The sequence below is a fragment of the Pongo pygmaeus genome, chromosome 10 (genome assembly GCF_028885625.2).
Source record: "Pongo pygmaeus isolate AG05252 chromosome 10, NHGRI_mPonPyg2-v2.0_pri, whole genome shotgun sequence".
Classification (NCBI taxonomy): Eukaryota; Metazoa; Chordata; class Mammalia; order Primates; family Hominidae; genus Pongo; species Pongo pygmaeus.
This window is the reverse complement of record NC_072383.2, coordinates 33,479,110-33,505,451: the sequence shown is the minus strand read 5'-3', so window position 1 is coordinate 33,505,451 and position 26,342 is coordinate 33,479,110. Positions and strand designations below refer to the sequence as shown.

The 26,342-nt window shown below is 39.1% G+C and overlaps 1 protein-coding gene across 8 annotated transcripts in view; it reads right to left on the bottom strand.

Annotated features, from left to right (window-relative positions):
• The window catches only part of FGD4 (FYVE, RhoGEF and PH domain containing 4), a 242,713-nt gene that overhangs the window by 66,510 nt on the left and 149,861 nt on the right, over positions 1–26,342 (bottom strand). For 7 of the 8 annotated variants that reach the window (XM_054442565.2, XM_063672604.1, XM_063672605.1 and 4 more), the window contains 2 exons: positions 13,954–14,106; positions 1,466–1,649 (listed from right to left, as the gene is read on the bottom strand). In XM_054442565.2, coding sequence (XP_054298540.1) covers positions 1,466–1,649; positions 13,954–14,106 — 337 coding nt within the window. The remainder of the gene's footprint in view (positions 1–1,465; positions 1,650–13,953; positions 14,107–26,342) is intronic. The other variant, XM_063672609.1, reaches the window with a different exon arrangement.

Sequence of the window (26,342 nt, the reverse complement as noted above, 5' to 3'; positions counted from 1 at the left end):
ATCCCTGAAATCTAGGGATGCAGGCTCTGACATGCCTTATGACAGGGATCAGGGCTCCAGCCCCTCCTATTATGTGGTCACTAGGCATGGCCCCTGGAATCTGCAAACATGAGGGGTCACTCTGTTGTTATCAAGTCAATTTACCCTGAGCAGCAAAAAAATGTTTTAAATGGAATTAAACCATTCTAGTAAATATCACTGTAATTCAAGATGGCAAAGGTCCTATAAATCCTACTTCAGAGGAAGAGATGCTGAAGTTGAAATATTTATGACCAAAGTTCCTACAATTTATCAGGAATGAAAATTGAAGACAGGCTTCTCTCCAGAACTTGTTAACTTTGTAAAATAGACGGGGGCTTTGAGTTGTCACAGGAAATTGATAGGAAGAACCAACATCTGTTAGACCCATTTAAAAAATGAGGGACACTGCAGGTTTTGTGCTTGTTCACAATTCCCAGAAGATAATCACACTATTTCCAAGCTATGATTTCATTACATAAGTAACAGTAAATCCGACAAATAAATAATAAAATCACCCTAATGGTTAACAAGTCCCAAATATTACACTAGAATGCATGAAAATATTTGGTTTCAAGGATGAAATTGAAGTTATACACATTCTGTTTAGTTGTACATAGACTTTTGGTGACAGATAACAAAATCCTACTGATAAAATTGTTTAAAATTATATTTAAGTCAGTGACAAAATTTCTTTTTATCAAAAGACTAAGAAAAAATAAACAATTGAGAGTTTTATAAGGAGAAAAGCAACTTATGTGGGTTCTGTTTATCTTTAAATGAGAAATATAATATTTCACCTACCTTTTTTTTTCCCAAACATTGGGACTAAAGAATATAAATTATATCTAATAAATACAAAACTGAAATTTAGCATACATTTTGCCATTGGTAATAATATCTCTTTGCAAAACCTAGCATATGATGGAGTATATGGAGAGGGGAAACAGGGACCGAATGGGTATAGAAGACCCACGTTAAATAAAATGGGATGGAAAGAAGAGAGGGCCCCAGGGAAGGAGACAAGCCCACAGGGGTCACATTCACAAACATACAAAGTGAGAAACGAAGAGACAGAGGCATCTGCTCAGACTTTCCAACCCAGATATCGAGCGTCCCACAGAATGACCCACAAGGAGTAACACATAGAGAATGACACACAGAGATACAGAGGAAACAAGAGAAAGCACACAGATACCAAAGCACACAATTTCACGAAAAAGCTGGTGGCCTACAGTACTGCACCTAGCTAATACATAGTAAATGACAGTTCACATTAGGGTAAGATTAAGTCATTTGTTTTAAAAATTCACCCTTTCTAAAGGCCTACCAAACCTAAAGGAATAAGATATTATGCTTTTTATTTAGAACGTATCTATGACTATCATTTTTTCGAAAATCAGCTTTCTTCTTCTCCTGCCTTCTCCCATTGTAAATTAGCTCTTACCTGCCTCCTTCAAAGCGACTGATGAGATCTGATACCTTACTGGGTTTTTCTTTTGAGACACAAGAAGCAGAGGCAGGTTTAATTTCCTCCATCCTTGGTTTTGCACTAGGTAAAGCTTTATGCCTGGGGGTTTGGTGTATATTGGACGAAGGTGAATTCTGCAGGTGTAATGGCTTTGGAGGCACTGTAGAAAAAGAATAGAATTCAGTATTTCACTGATATTTTGTTCAATAACAATAAAAATTCTGGTGTCCTGGGTGCAAAAATATTCAGCATTATAAAATTATTGTAAAGGGGGCGGGTGTCAAATTTTGAACTAAACCATAACCAAAAGACTTTTGTTCATTTTGGACATTTGCTTCATGCCTTGTGGAAATCCCATCTCCAAACTTAAGTGGTTCTTTTAATTTTATTGCATCTTAAATATGGCAATATTAAACACCTAGGAATCTACATAAGGCTAAAGCATTCTAAGGTCTATTACAGATAACACAGCAGTTATTCATCTCAACAGGGAAAAGGTGGTGCTAAATTTAAAACTAAATCCTAGAGATACATTGTCTGCTACAAAACAGGTTTTCTAATAGTGATAGTTGATATACCAGAATCCACAGCTAATAAGTTAAACAACATAAAAGCCAGCAAAACAACAACAAACAACAGTAATACAATGTTGCATTAATATAGCATCTTCTTCCCATTTAACAAAAGCACTTTATCTCATTTGATCTTTGATGAAATTTTACACTTTATAGTTCTCTCAGGTAGGTACCACTATTCTCTTCTTATGTCTATGAAGGCTTAGAGAGGTTAAGTGACTGGCCTGGGGTAACAGAGTTGATGCTACAGGCTTGGATATTTGTTCCCTCCAAACATCATGTTGAAATCTGGTCCCCAGTGTTGGAGGTGGGAACTATAGGAGGGGTTTGAGTCATGGGTGCAGATCCCTCACGTATGGCTTGGTACAATTCTTGCCATAGTGAATAGGTTCTTGCTCCATTAGTTCCTCCAAGACTGGTTATTAAAAAGAGCCTGAAACCTCCCCCTTCTCTCTTGCTTCCTCTCTCTCCATGTGATCTTTACGCATGCCAGCTACGCTATATCTTCTGCCATGAGTGGAAGCAGCCTGAGGCCCTCACCAGAAGTCAAGCAGATGCTGGCACTGTGCTTCCTGTACGGCCTGCAGAACTGTGAGCCAAATAAGCCTCTTTATAAATTACCCAGCCTCGGGTATTCCCATATAACAACACTAAACAGCTTAAGATGGTTGGCCTGCATCAATATACCACAAATCATCTACTTTCTTCATAAGTCCTTCAATCAATTAATAGGATAAATAAACATCATTTCATGAAATACTAAAATCTACAGTTTCCCTAACACACTGTAGATGATAAAATAATATGCTGTAAGTGCACAATCAGTACAGAAATTACTTCACTTTTGAAAACCAGTATTACTTTTCTCTAAGATTAACATTCAAGGTAAAATACTATATAACATGTAGTATTTTTAAATAAGCAGTGTTGACAGATCAAATAGAATCATCTTTTTTCTTCCTTAAATCCTTTTCTTACCTTCTGGAAGAAGGGTGAGGAGTCATGTCGCCTCCTAATTACATGCCCCATTTTCCCCCAGCTGGTTCCCCTGGTTTTTAGTGATCTCATCTCTTTTATAAACTCAGTTAGCTGACATTTGGCTCATGCTCACTGGCCTAGATTTCATCATTTCAGTGCCAGTTATCAATTTATTATAGGGAAGGAAAGAAATGTCACAATGAACTACAAGTGGAGCAATTAATTCACCGAATTCTCTTTCAATACAAACAAGAAGAAAATCTCAATTTAAAAATGGCATGCTTCTTTTGTGAAAATGATATTTTCCAACATATGTTTGGGGGAGTGATTAACATAGTATTATTTGGGAACAATGGGGCTTATATAAGTGTAACATTTGTTAATTTTACAGAAAAAAACTGTGTAGAATAAGTATGTACTAATGTAGCAAAACAGGAAAATCTCCCACCAAAAAACCCTTTTAACATTATGAGTAGTAAATATGAACTAATGCAGTAAAACATGAAAACCTCCCACCCCCCCCAAAAAAAAAACAAACCTCTTAAGGTTATGAATAGTTCAAGATTCTTAGCTAGAATACTAAAAGAAGGAAGTGAATATAATTTTGTGTGCTAAAATTGTTATGAAATAACTCATTCATCTACCTAGAGTTTACTCACTAAACATGCCTTATTTATTACGTGCCAGATGAGAGAAAAACTAAAATACAATGATACCCATCACTTTCTCAGGGATGACTCCACCCACTTTCCCAATCTAAATTGTGTCCATCTCTTAAACTGTTTCATAAGCACTGTGTGCTTTCTCCAAATTGCTTATCACAATTTGTGGCATAATTATTAAATAATTAGTAATGAGTAGGATTAAATAATAAAGCTGTGGTAAAATAGTAAATATATTATGAATTTAAAGGTTTTTTTTTCCTCCACAAGGCAGGAATTGATGAAGGCAAGGATTATATTACTTTTGATCACAGCTATATTTATAGTGTCTATTTGCATTATGTTTGGCAAATGTTTAGAACATTATACTTAGTGTGTTATCGAGGAGATCATATACTAGTGGAGAGGCACTTTAATGATGTTGATAAAAGTGAACACTGGGTACATAGGTATTTTAGAAGCACAGAGGAGGTATCAAATTCAGCAAGGGAGAAAATGTAAATATATAGTAAATCAGTAAATATACACATTTTAAATAAAAAAGAACAAATGGTACATGGATATGACAAATCTGAACATGATACATGAATGACTAAAGTTAGACACACTGTCTTAGAAAAAATTCTATCACTCGTTCATCATTTATAATGTAATAAAAATAACAGATACTTTGCCTCAAAATACCTAACTGATGAATGAAAATGATTCTTGCAACTCCCAAAGTTATGGAGTTAACTGAGGAATATCTAACGCAGGACTAAAAGAAAAAGAAATCTTGTATGCTATGTACTTACGACGCAAAGAAAATCCAATGCCAGGCCGGGCGCGGTGGCTCACGCCTATAATCCCAGCACTTTGGGAGGCCAAGGTGGGCGGATCACGAGGTCAGGAGATCGAGACCATCCTGGCTAACATGGTGAAACCCCATCTCTACTAAAAATACAAAAAATTAGCCGGGCGTGGTGGCGGGCACTTGTAGTCCCAGCTACTCGGGAGGCTGAGACAGGAGAATGGTGTGAACCCAGGAGGTGGAGCTTCCAGTGAGCCGAGATCGTGCCACTGCACTCCAGCCTGTGCGACAGAGCGAGACTCCCGTCTCAAAAAAAAAAAAAAAATCCAATTCCAGTTAAAAACCAGGATCTCATGTTTCAGTCTAATAGTCTGTACCCAGAGGAAATGACAACAGATGGCAGGAGCAACCCAGGAATTGATACTTCAAATTATTGAGACTAAATTTCTCTTCATGGCCACCTTTCTTAGTTTCTGGGCAACCAAACAAATTGCAGCCAACGGCCTTTATATCTCTTGTATCTCTTGTATGTTTTTGTTCTGCTAATCTGTTGTTATGTCAGTTTAATTCATAGGTCCAGCTGGAGACCTAAAAGGTAATTAAACTGACATAAACACATATACAAGATCATGAATTAGAAAGGACCAGTAAATCCTTTGCATAGCAACATAATCCAGATTATGAAGACTATATTATAAAACTAAAAAAAAATAAAAATCAAGGGCTAAAGAAATTACAGTTTTATCAAACAGACATAAACACATATACAAGATCACGAATTAGAAAGGACCAGTAAATCCTTTACATAGCAACATAATCCAGATTATGAAGACTATATTATAAAACTAAAAAAAATAAAAATCAAGGGCTAAAGAAATTACAATTTTATCAAATAGACAATTATTCACTTTTAAAAAGATTTCCCAAATCAGTTATGTAAGAAGGGAAAAGATTATAAATTGTAGGCAATATTCTAAGGATGCAGTTTATTATCAGTCTCTATTGGCATTACAGACGATGAGAATGGAAAACCCTAAAGTTCCGATTCCTCCTGTTCTTGGTATTTCAATTGTTTATTTATTTAGATTTTTTTTCCTTTCTTCGGATACAATATTAATTCTAGAGATCAATAGTGTGACATTTTAAACAAGCAAAATCATTTCCAGATTTGTGTTTCACACTCTGAGAACAGTGTAGTATGCAAACACAGTCTTTCCCTACTTGATTGTTAAGCTCCCTAGAGCAAGTAAGCTTTTCAGGTAAAACACGCCCTGAATCCAATATACCTACTATAACATTTACTTAGCTGAATAAGATCAGCTAAGTACAATTCTGCTAGGATATGAACAACTGCAGGATCATGTTGTAAGAACCTTATTATATATCTAGAGCTAAATGAAAACAACATGTCTATTGGAAAGCCACCACAGTAGGTTCATTTTCTTTTCTATTTTATCTTTTATGTGTGTGTGTATACGTGTGTGTGTACACATACACAAACACACGCACACACACAGATGGTCTTGCTCTGTCACCCAGGCTGGAGTGCACTGGTGCAATCATATTTCATTGTAACCTCAAACTCCTGGGCATAAGTGATCCTACATCTCAGTCTCCAGAGTAGCTGGGATTACAGGTGACAGCCACCCCTCCTGGCTTCATTTTCTTTTGAAATAGATTTCTTGGGAACTTTCTTACTGCTTGCCTCATCTCTACTCTCCTACCCCCTATGCAGCCTAGATTCCAGCCACACTGAATTGCATCTTCCATTGTAAGCTTGGTAAGCTTTTCTCAGGCCTTCAGGCTTTGGCACATACATTACGGGATTTTGCCAAATCCCGTAATTCCCACAAGGCTCGCCTCAGTCATCAACTCTTTTTCAGAAGGCTTATCTGACTCTTCCACCTCTTGCCCTCCCACCCTGCCTCAAAAATCTTCAAGTATCTTCTCAACTAACATTTGTTATTTTGTTTTATAATATTTTACAACCAGGGTTCCCTCCCTAGACTTTTGAGTTCCTTGATGAACAGGAAATAAGTCTCATCTTTGTTTCAGCTCAATACTTCTTGTAACCCATGATTATAGGTTAACATTCAACTCTTTTTTTTTTTTTTTTTTTTTTGAGACAGAATCTCACTCTGTCACCCAGGCTGGAGGGCAGTGGCGCAATCTCAGCTCACTGCAACCTCCGCCTTCCGGGTTTAAGTGATTCTTGTGCCTCAGCCTCAAGAATAGCTGGGATTACAGGCACCTGCCACCACACCCAGTTAAGTTTTGTACTTTTAGTAGAGATGGGGTTTTGCCATGTTGGCCAGGTTGGCCTCAAACTCCCGACCTCAGGTGATCCGCCTGCCTCAGCCTCCCAAAGTGCTGGAATTACAGGCATGAGACACCATGCCCAGCCACATTCAACTCTTAAGGAAAATCACTATTTCATAAAACAAATTCATATTTAATCTTACTGCTCCTATCAAAGACTGAAAAAGTAACACACAGCTACTTTGAGAAGTAAATGACTAGAAAAGGATTTAAAAACACACGAAAGAACCCTACCTACGAAAGCACTTTGTACTTGCACAAGATTAACATATATGAGACATCTATTTTTAAGATAACCACATAACATCTATGTGAAATTCTGTGGCAGGATACGAAGTTTCAAAATATAAGAATGCCCTTCATCTGCCCCCTTCTTTGTTCTGCCGTCCTTGGCTCTTCTACAAGGCCCTGTGAAGAACTGGATCTTACAGACCCAGATAAGACTTTTGTATTATATATACGGAAGAAAGGAATAACAATCAGAATAAAAAAACTGGGGCACAGTGTCTCATGCTTGTAATCCTAGCACTTTGGGAGGCCGAGGCAGGTGGCTCACCTGAGGTCAGGAGTTCGAGACCAGCCTGGACAACATGGCAAAACCCTGACTCTACTAAAAATACAAAAATTAGCCGGGCGTGGTGGCACATGCCTGTAATCCCAGCTACTTGGGAGGCTGAGGCAGGAGAATCACTTGAACCCCGGAGGTGGAGGTTGCTGTGAGCTGAGATCATGCCACTACACTCCAGCCTGGGCAACAGACAGCCTGCCTCAAAAAAAAATTAAATACATAAGTAAATAAATAAATAAAATTAAAAAACTCCTATGCACTATTAACTAAAAGACCTAACAATCCAAAGGATACAGACAGGAAAAATAGTGTTCACCCTCACTTATTAGTATTTCAGGGAAATACAAATTAAATCCATAAGCTGATACCATTTCAGTCAAATCAGATTGACTAGAATTTTAGCATTTCTATTTTTTTTTTTTTTTTTTTTTTGAGACAGCGTCTTGCCCTGTCCCCCAGGCTGGAGTGCAATGGCGCGATCTCAGCTCACTGCAACCTCCACCTCCTGGGTTCAAGCAATTCTGCTGCCTCAAACTCCCAAATAGTTGGGATTACAGGTACGCACCACCACGACCGGCTAATTTTTTGTATCTTTAGTAGAGGTGGGGTTTCACCATGTTGGCTAGGCTGGTCTCGAACTCCTGACCTTGTGATCCACCCGCCTTGGCCTCCCAAAGTGCTGGGATTACAGGCATGAGCCACCGGGCCCAGCTTGACAGAATTTTAAATCTGACAATACCAAGTGTCAGTGAAGATATGAAGCAATGTGAACACAACATTTTTGATGACAGTATAAAGTTATAAAACCACAAAGAATTCAGCATTTAGAAAATATATATCCTAGAACAATTCTTATTTTCACTTTTTCATTAATTAAATGAATATTTATTGAATATCTACTAGGTTCTAGCCACTTGAGCCTATCAATGAGCAAAGGAAAAATGAACAAAAAAATAGCAAGTAAATCATTTATCGGAAGGAGGTAAGTGCTAGAAGAAAACGTGGTGAGGGCTAAAAGAACAAGATAAATACCATCCAGGGTATGGGAAGTCAAAGGGAGGGCAGATTTCAGTCTTAAACAGGGTGTTCAAAGTTAGGCCTCCGGGAAAAGCTGGGATTTCAGTAAGCCTTGAAGTGCAAGGAATTGTTTGGGGAAGGGCTTTCCAGCAGGTGGAATGACAGCCAGGGACAGCTGGGGTCTGGAGGCCAGCAGCAGGACTGGAGCAGAATGGGCATGTGGACAAAAGTAGTGCACAGGGAGGCCTGAGAAAGTAGACTCTGGACCACTTATTTTGACTTTGCATGAAATGAGAAGTCCCTGCAGGGTTCTGAGCTGAAATGTAACATGATTTAACTTAACTTTCAGCAGGATCACTCTGGGAGCTGTGTTGAGAATGTAGAGGAAAACAGGGGAGAAGTAGGGTGGACAATTAAGCGGATATTATAGAAATTCAGGCAAGAGATCACAGTGCTTAGGAAAAGGTAGTGAGAAATACTTGGATTCTAGGTATATTTTTAAAGTAGATTTCCTGATAAGATTAAATGAGACATATGAGAGAAAGAGAGGGGAGGCAAGGATGACTCTGAAGCCTTGGGTCTCAACTACCAGAAGGATGAAACGATGGTCAAATGACATAGCAGGCAGAGCAATTTTTGGAGAGGAGAATAGCAGTTAGCAGTTCAGTTTCATACATGCTAAGTTTGAGATCTCTATTAGACTATAAATAAGATGAGTTTTATTACACCCCAATTTATAGATGTAAATAGGAAAAAAATTGATTATTCAAAGTAATTATCTAGAATGAAAAGAAACTAATTGCCAGTTTAAGTCAGTAGTCTTCAATTACTCTTCTTTTTAAAAACAGAAACAACAAAAGCTGGCTATGTATAAATGCATTATAACATTACACTTTTAAAAGAATGGATCATTATACATAGATTTTTACTTTAGAAGCAAATGAATAGGTTTAAGTACTCTATATTTATGTAAGTTACTCAAACAACAATGTGGCTCTTTAAAGCATTTAATGATTGAGACATTATGTGACAATTTGCACCTTATAAAAATAATCAGGAACTATGGAGAATGTTCTGGATAAAAGCTGTTAAGAGAAAAAGAACTATTAACTTTAATTACTAAAGGAGCTATTTTGAGTCACTGTCTAGCATGGCAGGAAACAGGCCAGTATTAAAAGTGGTGAACAAGAAGAAAGGCTTATGCTGGAGGTTGCTCAGTAATTTGTTTGACTATTAGGATTGGTATGAAGTGAATAAGCCATTGTTTCCAAGGCCTTAGGGTATTTTCTGAGGCAGAGGCAAAACAAGCTCTAATTATGAAACAAATCCATTTCGAAATCTACATATTCCAATTTGGATCCAAATGCAAGTTTATCCAATCTCTAATCTAAAATTTATCTTTCTTTCTTTCTGCTGATTTTGAAATAGCAAAGGGCTGCCATTCTGGTCATTCCTTTTTCAGGTTTAAAATAAAATAAAACTTAGCTCATTCACCTTTTAAAAACCTATAAATAATTCTTCAAAAATATTTACTTACTGGTAATTAATAAACACAAAACATAAACCATATATTGTTCCAGAGACATTACTACATAATCACCACTAATAAAGATGTGCAATACTATCCCCTTTTAAAATTACCACAATAGGCTGGGCACAGTGGCTCATGCCTGTAATCCCAGCATTTTGGGAGGCCAAGGCAGGCAGATCACCTGAGGTCAGGAGTTTGACAGCAGCCTTCCCAACATGGTAAAACCCGGGCTCTAACAAAAAATACAAAAATTATCTGGGCGTTGTGGTACATGCCTGTAGTCCAGCTACTGAGGAGGCTGAAGTGGGAGAATCACTGAAACCTGGGAGGCGGAGGCCGCAGTGAGCAGAGATCACACCACTGCACTCCAGCCTGGGTGACAGAATAAAAGCCTCTCTCTCTCAAAAAAAAAAAAAACAAAAAACCCACAATAAATTGTAACTATAATCTTCTTAGCAATCTACATAAGGAAAAAAAGATGTAATTACGTGCTTATTTTTATCTAGGTGAGAGTTTTGCAAATGCAGCAACTGATATTATAGTTTGTACGAATTCTTTGTTGTGGACTGTCCCGTGCATTGCAGGATGTAGAGCAACATCCCTACCCTCCACTCACTGGCTGCAAGTAGCAACTCCCACAAGCAGTGTCAAGCAGAAATGTCCCCAGATACTACCAATGTCCTATTGTCGGGGGAGGATATGCAAGTGTGGGCAAAACTGTCTCCGCCTGACAACTACTCACCTAGAATAAGAGTCCTAAATTAAACTAAAACATAGTGTTGTGAGTAGCAACTATCCGGGGCTGGTGGTGTTGGCAGTAAAGGCTGGAGTGCAGTGGTGTGATCTCTGCTCACTGCGGCCTCCGCCTCCCAGGTTTCAGTGATTCTCCCGCTTCAGCCTCCTCAGTAGCTGGACTACAGGCATGTACCACAACGCCCAGATAATTTTTGTATTTTTTGTTAGAGCCCGGGTTTTACCATGTTGGCAAGGCTGGTGTCAAACTCCTGTCCTGGTGTCAAACTCCTGTCCTACTCCAAGACAGCTGTAGGTAGAGAAAGGCATATTTATTAGACAAAGTATGAAAATACACTGCAAGAAAGCAACAGGCAGATCAGCAAGAGAGGAGCTGACTACAAAGAGACAAAGGCTTTCCTGGGGATTTTATAGGATGGTGCTTGTGCTGGAGAGGGCTACATGCAGTACTGATAATGCCAATGCCAAGGTTGCAGTGAGCTAACTTTCATTTTTATATCAGCCACGGTGTCTGGTGATAAGTCAGTGCAGGAAGATTATGAGTTATTTGCACAGGAGGGCTACGTGCCCTGGACCAGGAAGAAAGGCAGACTTAATAGTTTATCTGCTTTTTCTTTCTGCTTTCCCCTGCTCCTGCCAGCCTGACTCCCCTTCCCTTGTTAGGACCACACACATAGTGACCTTGAAGCCCCAGCAACCTCACCATTCACAACTTGTAAGGGATTTGCAGTGAGGCAGGAACAAAGGTGTCGGGGTGATAATTCCTTGCTCCATGCAGTAGGTCCCTATTAGCACCCCCTTCTCTTCTCTGCCTCCGTCACCCAAATGTTAGGAGAAATTAAAATTAGCTTCTCTCCACTAAAGAGTAAGAAACACTCATTATTGGGTTCTGTTGATTAACTTACTGACCAATCTATGTGGCAGCTCATCTGACAATACTAAGATGTAGCCTCATTTCAGGGACGTTGGTCCCTGCATGGCACATGTTCAAAGTTTTAAAGAATAGCACAAACAAAGGGGAAGAAATGTAGCAATATAGCAGTGTTATTGAAGACTGGTTATGTACTATGTGAGCAGACACATAGGCAGAAAAAACTGAGTTGATGAGTAAAATATACAGCAGGTCAGGTAGTAATGAATGAGAAAAAATAAAGTTCGTATGGAGTGCTATGGTCTGAGTGTTTGTTTGTGTCCCAAAATTCATGTTGCCATCCTCATTCCCAAGGTGACAATATGAAGAGGTGGGGCCTTTGGGAGGTGATTAGGTCATGAGGACTGAGCTCTCATTAGTCAAATTAGTGCCATTGAAAAGAGGCCCCAGAGAGACCTCTCAGCCCTTCCACCCTGTGAGGTTATAGTGAAAAGATGGCCGTCTATGGACCAGGAAGCAGGCCCTCATTACACTCTGAATCTGATCTTGGACCCACCTGTGGACCAGAAAGCAAGCCCTCATCAGACCCTGAATCTGATCTTGGACTTTCAGACCACAGAACTGTGTGAACTACATTTCTATTGTTTATAAGCTACCCAATTTCTGGTATTTTGTTACAGCAGCCTGAACAGACTACAACATAGGGAAATATAAAAGGGCAGGGTGAAAGGTGAGGTTAAAATTTTAGCCATGGGTATCAGGTAAAGGCCAAACACTGCTTGAAAGTATTTTGAAAAAGAAGTATAAAGTACTCTGTGATTTATTTAATATCTGCAAATATTCCCTTTAGTTGGGAAAGTATATATACATAGTTAGCCCATATTTAACATAGGAAGTAAATATGTATTTAAATAACTATATAGTGGCTTTAATATAACTATAAAACAGCAAAAGCAAGGTTAAGTGTTGTCTACTTAAAAAGGAGATTATTGTGGCACACGCAGCTCAGGAAGGACACTCTTATATCTCTCAATACACTGACTTTGGAAAACAATGAAGTATTGCACTGCATCTTCCAAAAATAAAGGCTTTTTAAGTAATGAAATTCTTCCTTTGATCAGGAAAATTACATCAACTACAACTGTATTCATTATTAATATTCTTACCTCACACTGGATCTTTGTCAACTCAGGTCTAATGGGCGAAATGGAATTTTATATTTTGGAAATAAAAAGGCTTAAATCATGGTCAAAAAAAGTCCTATGTTTATATTCACGTCAATGCTATAAGGGAGCAGTGTAGTCAAAAGAAATGGTTGTAAGCTCATGAATAGGCTACTCATCTGAATCATCAATTATCTGACCTTGCTTGATAGTGATATTCCATACCACCACAAATATAATTGCAGTGAGAACAAGACAAATATCCCATAATCTAGAAGATTCATTTTAAACTCGTTCTAAAATTTTCTTTCAGAAATCCTTAAAACATACAACTTTAAGGAATAACATCACTTGTTTTATAATGCATGCTCTAGAATACATTTTTCTTTGCAAGAACAGGAGACTTAAGTAAACACAAAATAAACAAAAATAGAAATTGATTTTTCCCAACTGTAGTAATTCTGACAATGCCCAGTATTATTTCTCGTATCTGTTTAGCATTCATTATAAATGAAAATCTGCAAGGAAGAAACTACACATTAAACCGTAGGGTAGCTTAAGCTTTTGTGTTCCATTTCAAAAGGCCTTGCTCTCTATCATCAAAACTATAATTTTGTGCTTCTCAAAGTTAATACCCAGTTCACCGGAAATTTCTTTGTAAAAGGAAATGGTCACTGAAAAAAATCATTCAAGCTTCCTACCATTATGGCTTTTTCTTTACCCTCACTGGCCACTCAATACTGAATGAAGGGCTGTTACTGTTCCTTTCTGCGGATGACCTTACTATCAGGGGTTTTCATGCCCCACCTCCTTAATATTTTCAAGTCACATGCTTGATAAGTACACGAAGTGCTGTTTTAGAATTATGTTTCACAGATACTGACATCTAGCAAATCATTTCTTTCTCACAGTAGCTCCAAACACATTTATTACACAGACAGTAAGTCCCTGTGCTAGATCAGGCATAATAAAGAGATCACAGTTCCGTTAAGATGACATGCAAACAATTTCAGCAACATGAAAGGATCCATAATAGAGAAATATATGTTGTTTCAGGAGCACAGCAAATAGCAACCTCTGCCTGAGAAGATGCACAGATGGACTCTTCTCTAAAAAATAACGTACCCAATTCCTTCCTTCTAGCTTAAAACACTTTCTTTGTGGCCATCATTTTTCTGGTTAGCCTTCATTGATCAACAACGTACCCACCCCAATCACAAACTCCCAGTGAGCATACCTTGTGGCTTTGGACTTGCAGCTGAGTGTTTTGCTGGCCTGTTCCCATTTATTCCCTGAGCCTCTTCTTCAGATACATTCTCACCAACCAGTGTGGCTGTGCTGCTTGTGGAGCAAGGTGGAACTAAAGCGATCTTTGGACAGGTACTGCTGCCTGCAAGAGTTCAGAAAGAAAGGGCAGGTAAGTATGGAGGCATAGCACAATACTGTCTTATAAGTTAAATTTCTCCTGACTCCATAAAACAAAAACAGTCATAGTTACAAGACTAAGCATAGAAATACTTTTCCCACATGGGCTGGCCTTGACAAAGAGTTTTCCTGGGAACTATCTCATTCCATGTGCTTTAGGAATCTTATAATGGATGTTGACAGAAGACTGTTATACACAGGCCTCCTCTCCTTGCAGGGCCACAGAAAGGGCAGAACGCAGCTGCTACAATGTAGGCGAAGGAAAGGACGGAATTAATCTGTTAAAAGCCTTCCTTTTTAGTGTTGGGTCTGTGGCTAGTCACAGAGCAACTCAAAAGAACAAAGGAGGAAAGCCCAACGTGACAGCTGACCTAAAGACTCTAGAAGAATGGCTCGATTAGAAACGAACAAATACACACATGCGCCCACGTCCACACACACCCTCTAGCCCACTAGCTTACTCAGACTCCACATCAACATCCATGACATACGCTAACAGTGACCCATGTTTTCCAAAGAAAGGATGGCAAGATTATACAGATAACATGGTCACATTTATATAGAACTCAAAAACCCCAAAATGTTCTTTAAAATCACACAAATACATCATGAGACATAGATGAAGAGGAAAAGATGAAATGTTTGTTCACTTTCTGATATAAAAAGTTATATATTGAATTTCAGAGACTTTTAAAGAAGTCATGTGTCAGTGTTCTCTATTATGCATATTAGATTTCCTTCTCTTCTGGTTGACATGGTGATATTAAGACCACTGACTCTGCTTCAGAGAAAATAAAATTTCTACCAGGAAATTCACTATAATTGTATCAAAGAATGCAATTTAAGGAATTATCATTTGGTTAAGAAACAAAGAGTTTCATTTTTTATAGAATCCAAATATCTCAAAGAGAACTCAGAGATTTTTTAAGCCTTAATTATTGAAAACAAGAGAAGCTATTTTTAAAAAACCCAATCAACTTTCTATTGAGTAAAAAAAACCCCAAAAAACTCTTAATCCAATTCATTATTAAATAATATTGATTAAAAACCACATTTGGGCCAGACGCGGTGGCTCATGCCTGTAATCCCAGCACTCTGGGAGGCCAAGGCGGGTGGATCACCTGAGGTCAGGAGTTCAAGACCAGCCTGGCCAACATGGTGAAACCCCGTCTCTACTAAAAATACAAAAATTAGCCAGGTGTGGTGGTGGGTGCCTGTAATCCTAGCTACTCAGGAGGCTGAGACAGGAGAATCCCCTGAACCCGGGATGGGGAGAGGTTGCAGTGAGCTGAGATCGCACCATTGCACTCCAGCCTGGGCAACAAGAGTGAAACTCCGTCTCAAACAAAACAAAACAAAACAAAACAAAAAAACCAACAAAGAAACCACATTTGTGCTTTATTTTCTGTTGCTCTCCTTAAAATTTATCTTGGTAAAACAGATTTTGGAAAATATCAAGAGTTCCAAGTGCTGTCTTAACAGTTCTTTCAGAACCAATACCAAAACAGAAATTAAATGACGCTAGGAGTTTGAGACCAGCCTGGGCAACATAATAAGACCCTGTCTTTACTTAAAAAAAATAAAAATTAGCTGGGCATGGTGGTGAGCGCTTGTGGTCCCAGCTACTGGGGAGGTTGAGGTGAGAGGATCTCTTGAGCCCAGGAGGTTGAGGAAGCAGTGAGCTATAATCACACCACTGCACTCCAGCCTGGTCAACAGAGGGAGACCTTGCAACTTTGAGAAAAGAAAAAAAAAAGGCGGGGTGGTCCTCATCAGACATACTTCTGCTAAAATGGTTTATCAGCGAGATTAAGCATTGTTTAGTAAAATATAACAAGAATTTAGAAAGCAAAAGTAACGAAAGATTGACAGATTATTATTAAAATTATAAAAAGGCTGGGTGCAGTGGCTTACGTAATCTCAACACTTTGTGAGGCTAGGGCAGGCAGATCACTTAAGCCCAGGAGTTTGAGACCAGGTAGGCAGCCATGGCGAAATCCTGTCTCTTCAAAAAATACAAAAAAAATTAACTGGGTGTGGTGGCATACATCTGTAGTCCCAGCTACTTAGAAGGCCGAGGTGGGAGGATGGCTTAAACCTGGGAGTTTGAGGCCACAGTGAGCCATGATCACACCATCGCGCTGCACTCCAAAATGAGTGACAGAGCGAGACACCATCTCAAAATAAATAAAATTATAAACAGAAGAAATACAGTTGAAACCTTTACATGTGTAAGCTTATCTATCTTCTTGGAAAAAAGTATGTGAAATAGGCAAAGTATACCCCTAAAATCCACAACACGTCATGCAACCACTTGGCCTTTTAGGGGGAAAATCTGGATGCTTTTTCACAGTGATACTAAGAATGGCTTAAAGGCCACCTTTGAGCCTACTAAAGGCCACCTGCCGGGGTCTAGTGAAGGATGAGTGTACAGGCCCAAACAGTGCAGAGCCACAGCTCAACTACAAACTAGAGGAAGAAACTAATGTAATTGTAAATTGAGACCCTGAGACACCATCAATTTATAAGAGAAAGCAGCAACAATACTACATAAAGGGGGCAGTTAATGGGTTAAATGAGAAAACAAATTACGTTGAGTCTTTTTAAAAAGGTCATCACCATTACACATTAAAATATGAAAAAAGTTTGACAGTCTATTTAGAAATAAAACATGTCTTACCTAAATATTAATTTGCATGAAAACTAGGCACTTAATTTCTAGACAGCAAACTTTCAGGGTATGGTAGGTTTCGCAAGTGTCATGTTTATAGAGAATATCTCCCATGAATGTGCCAAAATGCGTGCAATAAGAGATCAACTGTGCATCTATTTTTAAAATAAGTTCATCAAAGTCATGATTACACATCTTTTGCCAGAGGCAATTAGATCAACATTTCAGAACATTGTTTATTAAAACAAGTCTCTAAACTTCAGCCACTATCACAAAGCATGAAAACATGGTGAAGGACACAAAGAACATTTACATTTTTAAACATTTGTTTAAAAAAAAAAAAGGCAATGACAAATACATAGAGATCATATGTGGCTGCAAGGCTAAAAATACTATTAATTATTTGGCCCTTTACAGGAAAAAATGTACGGACCACTGGTATAGGTTAAACAAATCATGGTAAAAGAAGTTTGCCTAAAAGAAGCACCCTTTCATTAAACACTTCATCTGCTAACATCTTGGATAATAGCAACAAAAACTGAAACTTTTTGTTTGTTTATGACTGACTTAGCCTACTCATATTTGGAAACGGTCCTTATTTGGGTGTCAGTTGCCTAACAGGGAACTGAATCGAAAATTGTAACCAGATGGTCTCTCATTCAAGAAGTTTCACATTAACTCTAGAGGTTCTTTGATTGGAAATTACAATATCAAGAAGAACCAGTAGGGCTGATTTATAATTATAAACAGTTAACCTTAGAAACAGCCATAACAAATTACAGTATGTTAGTTAGCATGGGGAAGGACAGGTATCCGATTTAAATACTATCTCCTCTTGAGGACTGGTCATCTTTTTAACCACTTTTTAGTACTAACCCATTTTGTACTCTGACCTTGGGTTGCTGACCTATGCTTGCTGGATTGTATCTCCTATAGGAATCCCTAGACATACGCTAACCTCAAATATTCTCAATTGGCCTCACCGTTGACTGCATATAGCTCCCTCGTTCCAACTGCAGAGGTTGCCACTATGGCTTAACTTTCCTTTATCTGTCTTTTTTGGCATTTAAATAGTCATGCACTAAGTGACACTTTTGTGTGGTAGATATGCCCTACGATTTGTTAGGGTGACTTTTGGCTACTATTTGCAAGACTCTGTTATAGGCTGTTATATTATATTTTACCAAATCATTCTTGAATTATTCTTTCGCATTTTAAGTTTGGACCCTCTCTTTGGCTACCCATTGCAAAGTCCACTCAGTTCTCTGATTCTTCAGGCCTGACCTCTTACCACAGTGTCCATGAGCTCAGATCACAACTTTATATGGTCTTGCTTACAGTCTGGTTATACTGTCTCATCCATCCATGCACTAGGTCTCTAGCCCAGGAGATCTCAATGGAGTCCACGCTTTGGGACAAGGACCTCTTGGATTTAAGAGGGAAGACGCAGTTTTCTAGGGCAGACGATCTTTATAGGAGCATATTGTCCATAAGGATAAACATACTTTAAAAAACCAAAACCCACTTTATTTGCATTTAGTTTTCACTCTCTTCTTAGTGTACTACAAACTGTGAGAATTACTTAGATTTTTCTTGCATGACTTTTGGCACCATAGCACTTTTGAAGAACATGGTCAGGTATTTTGTGGAATGTCCCTCAAATTGGGTTTCTCTGTTATTTTCTCATTATGAGACTGTGGTTATGGGTTTGGGGTAAGAATATCACAGAGGCAATGCACCCATCTCACTTTATTATATTAATATCACTGCATGATAGCAATATGATTATCATGTGATGTTAACCCTGGTCGGCTGATGAGGTGGCATCTACCAGGTTTCTCTACTGTAAAACATTATTATAAAACATTTTTCAACAGTCTTCTATCATAACTCCCAAAACTCCCCCATTTGTCCCATAGATTGCAGATTACAGCTCCCATATGCTAGCTAAAACACCTAGATTAAGAGATCAACTGCCTTTTTTAAAAAAAAGCCATTAAGGTTATAAAACTCATAGTGTACAACTCTCTTGCTAAGGGGAACAAATCCATAGCCAGGACATTTACTTGAGTGTTATTTCAAACAGCTCCCCAAACTTCTAAACCTGCATAATAAATTTTCTAGAAACATAATTATCAAGCCACAAAGGTTCTTCAAAAAGAAAATCTGATGAAGAGTTAAAGAAAGCTCCTTGGACCTAGGAACTGCATGCACTTCTAGGACTCTAATCTACAGTAATAGCCCTATACATATAAAGGTAAATATAACACTATAGAACATATGCAGCAGACTGGGAATATTTCCAAAATATCAATAATTGAGAGGTCTCCAAGACATTATTAAACTGTAGAATATGTATAATATCTCAGTTTTAAAAAAGAATAAGATATAGACAAATGTATAGAAATGTACTGAAAGAGAGGGAAGATAGCACACCAAATGTAACTTTGGGAATTGCAGATGGAGGTGAGGTGAGAGAATGAATGAGAATTTTCATATTTTGGTCTCTTAACAGCTATATCATTTAAATCTTTTATAATAAAAATATTTATATATTACTTATATTTTTAAGAATCTATGAAAGTCACCAAGTATACATATCACGAGACTTTTTAAAAAGCATATCCCTGCTGGGCATGGTGGTGCATGCCTGTAATCCCAACACTTTGGGAGGGTGAGGCGGGCAGATCACCTGAGGTCAGGAGTTCAAGACCAGCCTGGGAAACATGGTGAAACCCCGTTTCTACTAAAAATACAAAAAGTAGCTGGTCATGATGGTGGGTACCTGTAATCTCAGCTACTGAGGAGACTGAGGTGGGAGAACTGCTTGAACCCGGGAGGCGGAGGTTGCAGTGAGCCAAGACTGTGCCACTGCACTCCAGCCTGGGTGACAGAGTGAGACTCCATCTTAAAAACAAAAAACAAAAAACAAAAACCAAAAACATATCCCTTACATTTGTACATCCATGTTCACAGCAGCATTAATTCACAATAGTCAAAAAGTAGAAGCAGGCCTGGCGCAGTGGCTCACGCCTGTAATCCCAACACTTGGGGAGGCTGTGTCGCCCACCACTATGTGCAGCTAATTTTTGTATTTTTAGTAGAGACAGGGCTTCACCATGTCGGCCAGGCAGGTCTTGAACTCCTGACTTCAGGTGATCCACCCACCTTGGCCTCCCAAAGTGCTGGGATTAGAGGTGTGAGCCACTGCGCCCAGCAGGAAATTCTATCATATGCTACAACATGGATGAATCTTGAGGACATACATAATGCTAAGTGAAATAAGCCAGTTACAAAAAGAGAAATACTGTATAATTCCACTTTAAAATCATAGAAACAGAAAATGGAATGAAGGTTTTGAGGAGCTGGGAGTAGGAAGAAAAGGCAGTTATTGTTTAGTGGGTGCAGAATTCAGTTTTGCAAGATGAAGAGTTCTGTGGATGACAGTGGTGAATGTATTTAATGACAATGAAATGTGCATTTAAAAATGGTTATGATGGCAAATTTTAAGTACCTTTTACCACAATTAAAATTAAAAAAAAAATTTAAAGCATACCCCTTGTTTAACCAAGGAAAAGTCAAGAAATATTAAGCTGTTCTTATCTCTGACATGGCAAGAAACCACATTAAAGGCTCTTTAAAATTAAAGTGCCTGGCCAGCCATGATGGCTCATGCCTGTAATCCCAGCACTTTGGGACGCCGTGGAGAGAGGACTACTTAAGATAAGAGTTTGAGACTAGCTTCGGCAACACAGCAAGACACTATCTCTACAAAAAGTAAAAAAAAAAAAAATTAGTTGGGCATGGTAGTGCACACCTATAGTCTTAGCTACTTCAGAAGATTACTTGAGCCCAGGAGTTTGCGATTGCAGTGACCTGTGATTGCACCACTGTGCTCCAGCTGTAACAGAATGAAAGACCTTGTCTCGGCTGGGCGCAGTGGCTCACGCCTGTAATCCCAGCACTTTGGGGAGGCCAAGGCGGCGGATCATGAGGTCAGGAGATCGAGACCATCCTGGCTAACACAGTGAAACCCTGTCTCTACCAAAAATACGAAAAATTAGCCGGGCATCGTGGTGGGCGCCTGTGGTCCCAGCTACCCGGGAGGCTGAGGCAGAAGAATGGCGTGAAACTGGGAGGCGGAGCTTGCAGTGAGCCGAGATTGCGCCACTGCACTTCAGCCTGGGTGACAGAGCGAGACTCCATCTCAAAAAAAAAAAAAAAAAAAAGACCTTGTCTCTTAAAATTAAAGTTAAATATTGAAGTGCACTTGGATTAGTGCTTGGTTCTCGTCTCCCACTTGCACCCACACTTCCATGCCTTCCACATGCTGAGATTATCCTACCCTTAAATCTCCACTGCAGACCTCGCCCGTCTCCAGATTTACACATACAGCTGCCTACCAGCATCTTCCCCAGTATGTCTAAGAGCCATCTCACTATCAACAGATTCATATCTGAACCCCTCATCACTCAACTCTTATCTAAAACTAACCGCCTTAAGGTTTTCTCTGACTCAATAGCAATAACTCCATTTATGCACAGGCTAAAACCTTGGAAACACCCCAAATCCTCTTTTTATCTCATACTCTACATCCTATTCACCAGGAAATCCTGGTGGCTCTACTTCCAAAATATTTCCAGATTTTACCATCTAGCACTATCTCTGGTGCTACTATTTCGGCCTAAACTACCATAATTTTTAACTGAATTACAGCAGTAAGACCCTTGCTCCTTCCCTTGTTTCCAGTGCAGTCCATGTTTTCAAACCAGGACCAGAGAGACCCTTTTAAAAACCCCAGTCAGATCCTGTGCTTAAAATTCTCCAATGGATCCACATTCTACTGAGAGTAAAATCTCAAGTTCTTTGCAATGGTTTGTAAGCTCTATAGGATCTGGCCTTAGCTCCATTACCACTTTTACCTTATGGCCACTATTGCCCCTTGGGCATTCCATTCCAGGCACGCTGGCTCCTTGCTATTCCTCCAACAGGCCGAGCAAACTACTTGGTGCTGGAATGTTCTTCCCCCCGATTATTTTGAGGCAAATTGCTTTATCTTTTTTAAATCTTGGCTCAAATTGCATCTTGTCCACATGGATTACCCTGACCACACTATTTAGTTTTATTGCTACTCCGACCCCTACTTTATAGTTTATTTTTTTCTGTAGCACCTATGGCTTTCTAACAAACTACATTATTTACTTTTTTTTTTACTGTTTATTGTCAGTTTTCCCTGGTTAGAATGTAAGCTCCAGGAAGGCAGCAATCGTGCTCCTGACAAATCCCAGGAACACCACCTGTCACAGGGTAGACACTCGATACATATTTGTCAAACAAATGAATTCTGGAGACCTTGGGCAACTTTCTCTGTTTGCCAAAATTCTTAGTTTCTATTTCATAAAAGATGTTTTCTAAATTCTGACAATATGGAAATATGTAGTTTAGAGCCCAACCTATATAAAATTTTTGATATTTCCATTTAAATCTAAAATCCAAAACATTCAAAGTTGTTCTACACAAATCCTCAATATTCAGTTAAAACAAAACAAAAAAAAGTTAAAAGCTATACATACCCAAATAATTTTCTTCACAACCCAGAAACAGATTGGTAAGCATCTGGAATTGTAGAACTCTCCAGATGTTTGTCTTGATAAAAAATAGTAACAGTAAAAAAAATCCCAGTTATTGACTGAATGTTTCTGTTATTATTTTATTTATCATTATGTTTTTGAGACAAGACCTCACTCTGCCACCTAGACTGAGGTGCACTCACAACTCACTGCAGCCTCAATCTGAGCCAAATGATCCTCCCACCTCAGCCTCCTGAGTAGCTGTGACTACAGGCATGCACGACCACGTCCAGCTGATTTTTAAAAAATTTTGTAGAGATGGGGTTTCTGCTGCCCAAGCTGGTCTCCAACTCCTGGTGTGAAGCAATCCTCCTGCCTCAGCCTCCCAAAGTTACGGAATTACAGGCATAAGCCACCATGCCCAGCATGTTTCTGTTTATTATTTATTATTTATTTGCATTTACTAGGATCACTAACTTATATGCATTACAGGCTGCCAATATTTCAGACTCATCATACAATGCTACCTAAAATTAAAGAATGTCATACTGTCATACTGTCTCAATGCAAATGGCTTGAGATCTTTTGAGTTCAAAGGTAATATAAACTCAAAATAAGACCTGAAGAAAGATAACTGCAGATATTCAATATTTTTAAAGGTCTCATGGTTGGATGAGCACAAATACAAAGTGTAAAAAGGCAACTTCGACTGTTATCTTTCTTAAGCATATCAACAATGTCGCCATGCAGTTGACATAAACGTACAGCCTCTCAAGACAAAAATAATTTTTAAAACAATAATTTTCAGACTAGAAATATTTTGTTTTCCCCAAATTATACTCCATAATTATTTACTGAGTGCCTTTTGTTTGCCTCCCCGAAAGGATGAAAAGGATAACACTAAGATTTCTAAAGAATATTATTGTCTGTGGCACCTTAAAAGTTAGAATTCTGTTAGAACACAACCTGCTATACTTGTCCTAATTCCAATTTTGAATAGGAGCTGATAAGACCCATGGCCACAGTACCTGTTATAAGAAGACTGAGTATTGCTACAATAAAAATGTGGGCTCCAGAGGTCCAACACTCTGCTCCACCACTCTCGGGATGGCCATTTGTTGTTAGAGGCCATGTGTCCCTGCGTAGACATGTTAAAAGTGCACACTCTGGCCAGGCACAGTGGCTCATACTTGTAATCCCAGCACTTTGGGAGGCCGAGGCGGGCGGATCACCTGAGGTAGGGAGTTTGAGACCAGCCTGACCAACATGGAGAAACCCTGTCTCTACTAAAAATACAAAAAAAAAAAAAAAAAAAAAAAAAAAAATTAGCTGGGCATGGTGGCTCATGCCTGTAATCCCAGCTACTCAGGAGGCTGAGGTAGGAGAATCGCTTGAACTCAGGAGGTGGAGGTTGCTGTGAGCCAAGATTACGCCATTGCACTCCAGCCTGGGCAACAAGAGCAAAACTCTGTCAAAAAAAAAAAAAAAAAAAAGGCACACTCCATGATGACTCTTGCATTGGAGCTGGCCAGTGTGCTCTGCTGTACCTTGGCATGCTGAACCTACCCCTGCAGCAGGAAGGCAGCTCTCCCTCATATTTGCCCTCACTACTGCCCGAGTTCCACGTACTAATGGAGGTTCCCCTTTCTGCTGTGTTCAACTAAGAACGCTGGTTAAAGCCGAGAGTGGTGGCTCACACCTGTAATCCCAGCACTTTGGGAGGCCAAGGCAGGTGGATCACCTGAGGTCAGGAGTTCGAGACCAGCCTAGCCAACACGGTGAAACATTGTCTCTACTACAAAAAAAAAAAAAAAAATGCAAAAATTAGCCGGGTGTGGTGGTGGGCGCCTGTAATCCCAGCTACTCAGGAGGCTGAAGCAGGAGAATCGCTTGAACCTAGGAGGTGGAGGTTGCAGTGAGCCGAGATTGAGCCACTGCACTCCAGCCTGGGTGACAGTGTGAGACTCCATCTCAAAAAACAAACAAAGAAACAAATAAAGATTACAGAAAGATCTAGCTATTTACAGTACACAAATTACTCTGTGTCTATAGGAATGACCAGCGTGGAAGGTGGGAGTAAAGAGAAACCACAATCAAGTACATGTGTCTCTTACACAAAGGCAATTCTAGTTGATACCATCTTGAGCTGGAAGAGGTTTGCAGACTGCTGTGCTTTATCTGAAAATTGTTTCCAATTAAGCATAACACCTATTTCTTGGTCCCTTCTTTTACAGCTAAGCATAGCAATATGGAAGAGACTGGGCAATAGATTTATTAAAACACCTCACGTTACTGCTTTGTTGGTGGTGAGAAATGGGCCTGAGAAGTTGCCCATTCCACAGGATAAGATAAATGCCAAATTTTTAAACGATCACATTTTTTCACCAGAGCCTAACATTCATAATAGTTTTGAGCTTTAATATCAGTGAATACATCATGAAGAACTCCAAGCATATTACTCTGCAGATAGGCCTGAAAACTGATGGTATATTTTTCTGGTATGATCATCTGTATCAAAAGACAACTCAAATGCTAGGCACATGCACACTTAGGCAGCTTTCCTTGATCCCTAAAAGCATGATTGGGCTGTCTGGATACCAATTGTATCAGTTATTTTATATCGTTAAGCACTAAATACAGTTCTACAGCAATCTAAACATTCTTCAAGTCAGCCCTGTCAAATAACCCTCATTTTCCTGCGGTCAAATCATGGCTTTTCCATTTACTGATGATCAGCTGGGTGAATGACTTACTTTCCCTGTACTTCAATTTTGTCATCTATAAATGAAAATTCATAGGATTCATAATACTATCCACCTAGGTTGCTGTGAGGATTCAAGTATTAAATTCTAGTGAGCATACTACAACAGTAGCTAGCACATGGTATATCTAAAATAGTTATAACTATTTGAAATTACTAACACTCATGTAATGCTGCATGATGCTGGGGGAGTGTTCCTTAGTCTCTGCTCCTCCTGCCTCCTAAGCCTCTTACTTGCTGTCTCCTTCTAGCTCTGCCCTGTCTGCTTATATTTGCCCTCACTACTGCCTGAGTTCTATTTTCCTACCACCCAGCACTTGCTCATGCTGGCTTTAGCACCGCCTGTTAGCTTCATGGCCCAACGCCTCTGCTACTCTCTGGGATTACCAATAGACCATTTTGGATAAATTCTGGCAAAATCATGACTCTTGCAAACTAATAATGAATTATTTACAAATGTATGGACCTTGTATATCAAGTATGAATCTCTTATTCAACAAAGATGGTAACAGGATTAGTAATGATAAAATGCCTAACAACTGATAGGCAGCTGAATTTACTGCAGGTAATTCAAGTCTCAAATAATATAATGATAATTCTCCTCCAAATTATTTTCACAATATTTCACATTCTTGTAAATGTGTGTCCTGGATTCTAAAAATGTTTTTCATTTCTTCTCCATTTGACATTTCTTCATTTGCTAGTATCACAATTGCTAGTTTTTGATAATTAGTCATTTTCTGAAAAGCATGTTTAAGTGCTAATGAACTTTTTGTCTTTCTTTTTTTTTTTTTTTTTTTGAGACAGTGTCTTGCTCTGTCGCCCAGGCTGGAGTGCAGTGGCACTGTCATGGCTCACTGCAGCTCTGACCTTACAGGCTCAAGTGATCCTCCCATTTCAGCCTCACAAGCAGCTAGGACGGCAGGTGCACCATCACACCCAGCTAATTTTTAAAAAATATTTTGTAGGGACAGGGTCCCACTATTTTGCCCAGGCTGGTCTCCAACTCTTGGGCTCAAGTGATCCTACTGCCCCGCCCTCCCAAAGTGATGGGATTACAGGCATGAGCCACCACTCATGCCCACCTACTTTTTAAAAACTCAGTGTATGATTTTAATATATCTTATCTGTATGCTGCTAAAGTACTAATTGGTCTATAAGAATTAAGAATAGCCAATGATCAACTGCAAAGAGTAACA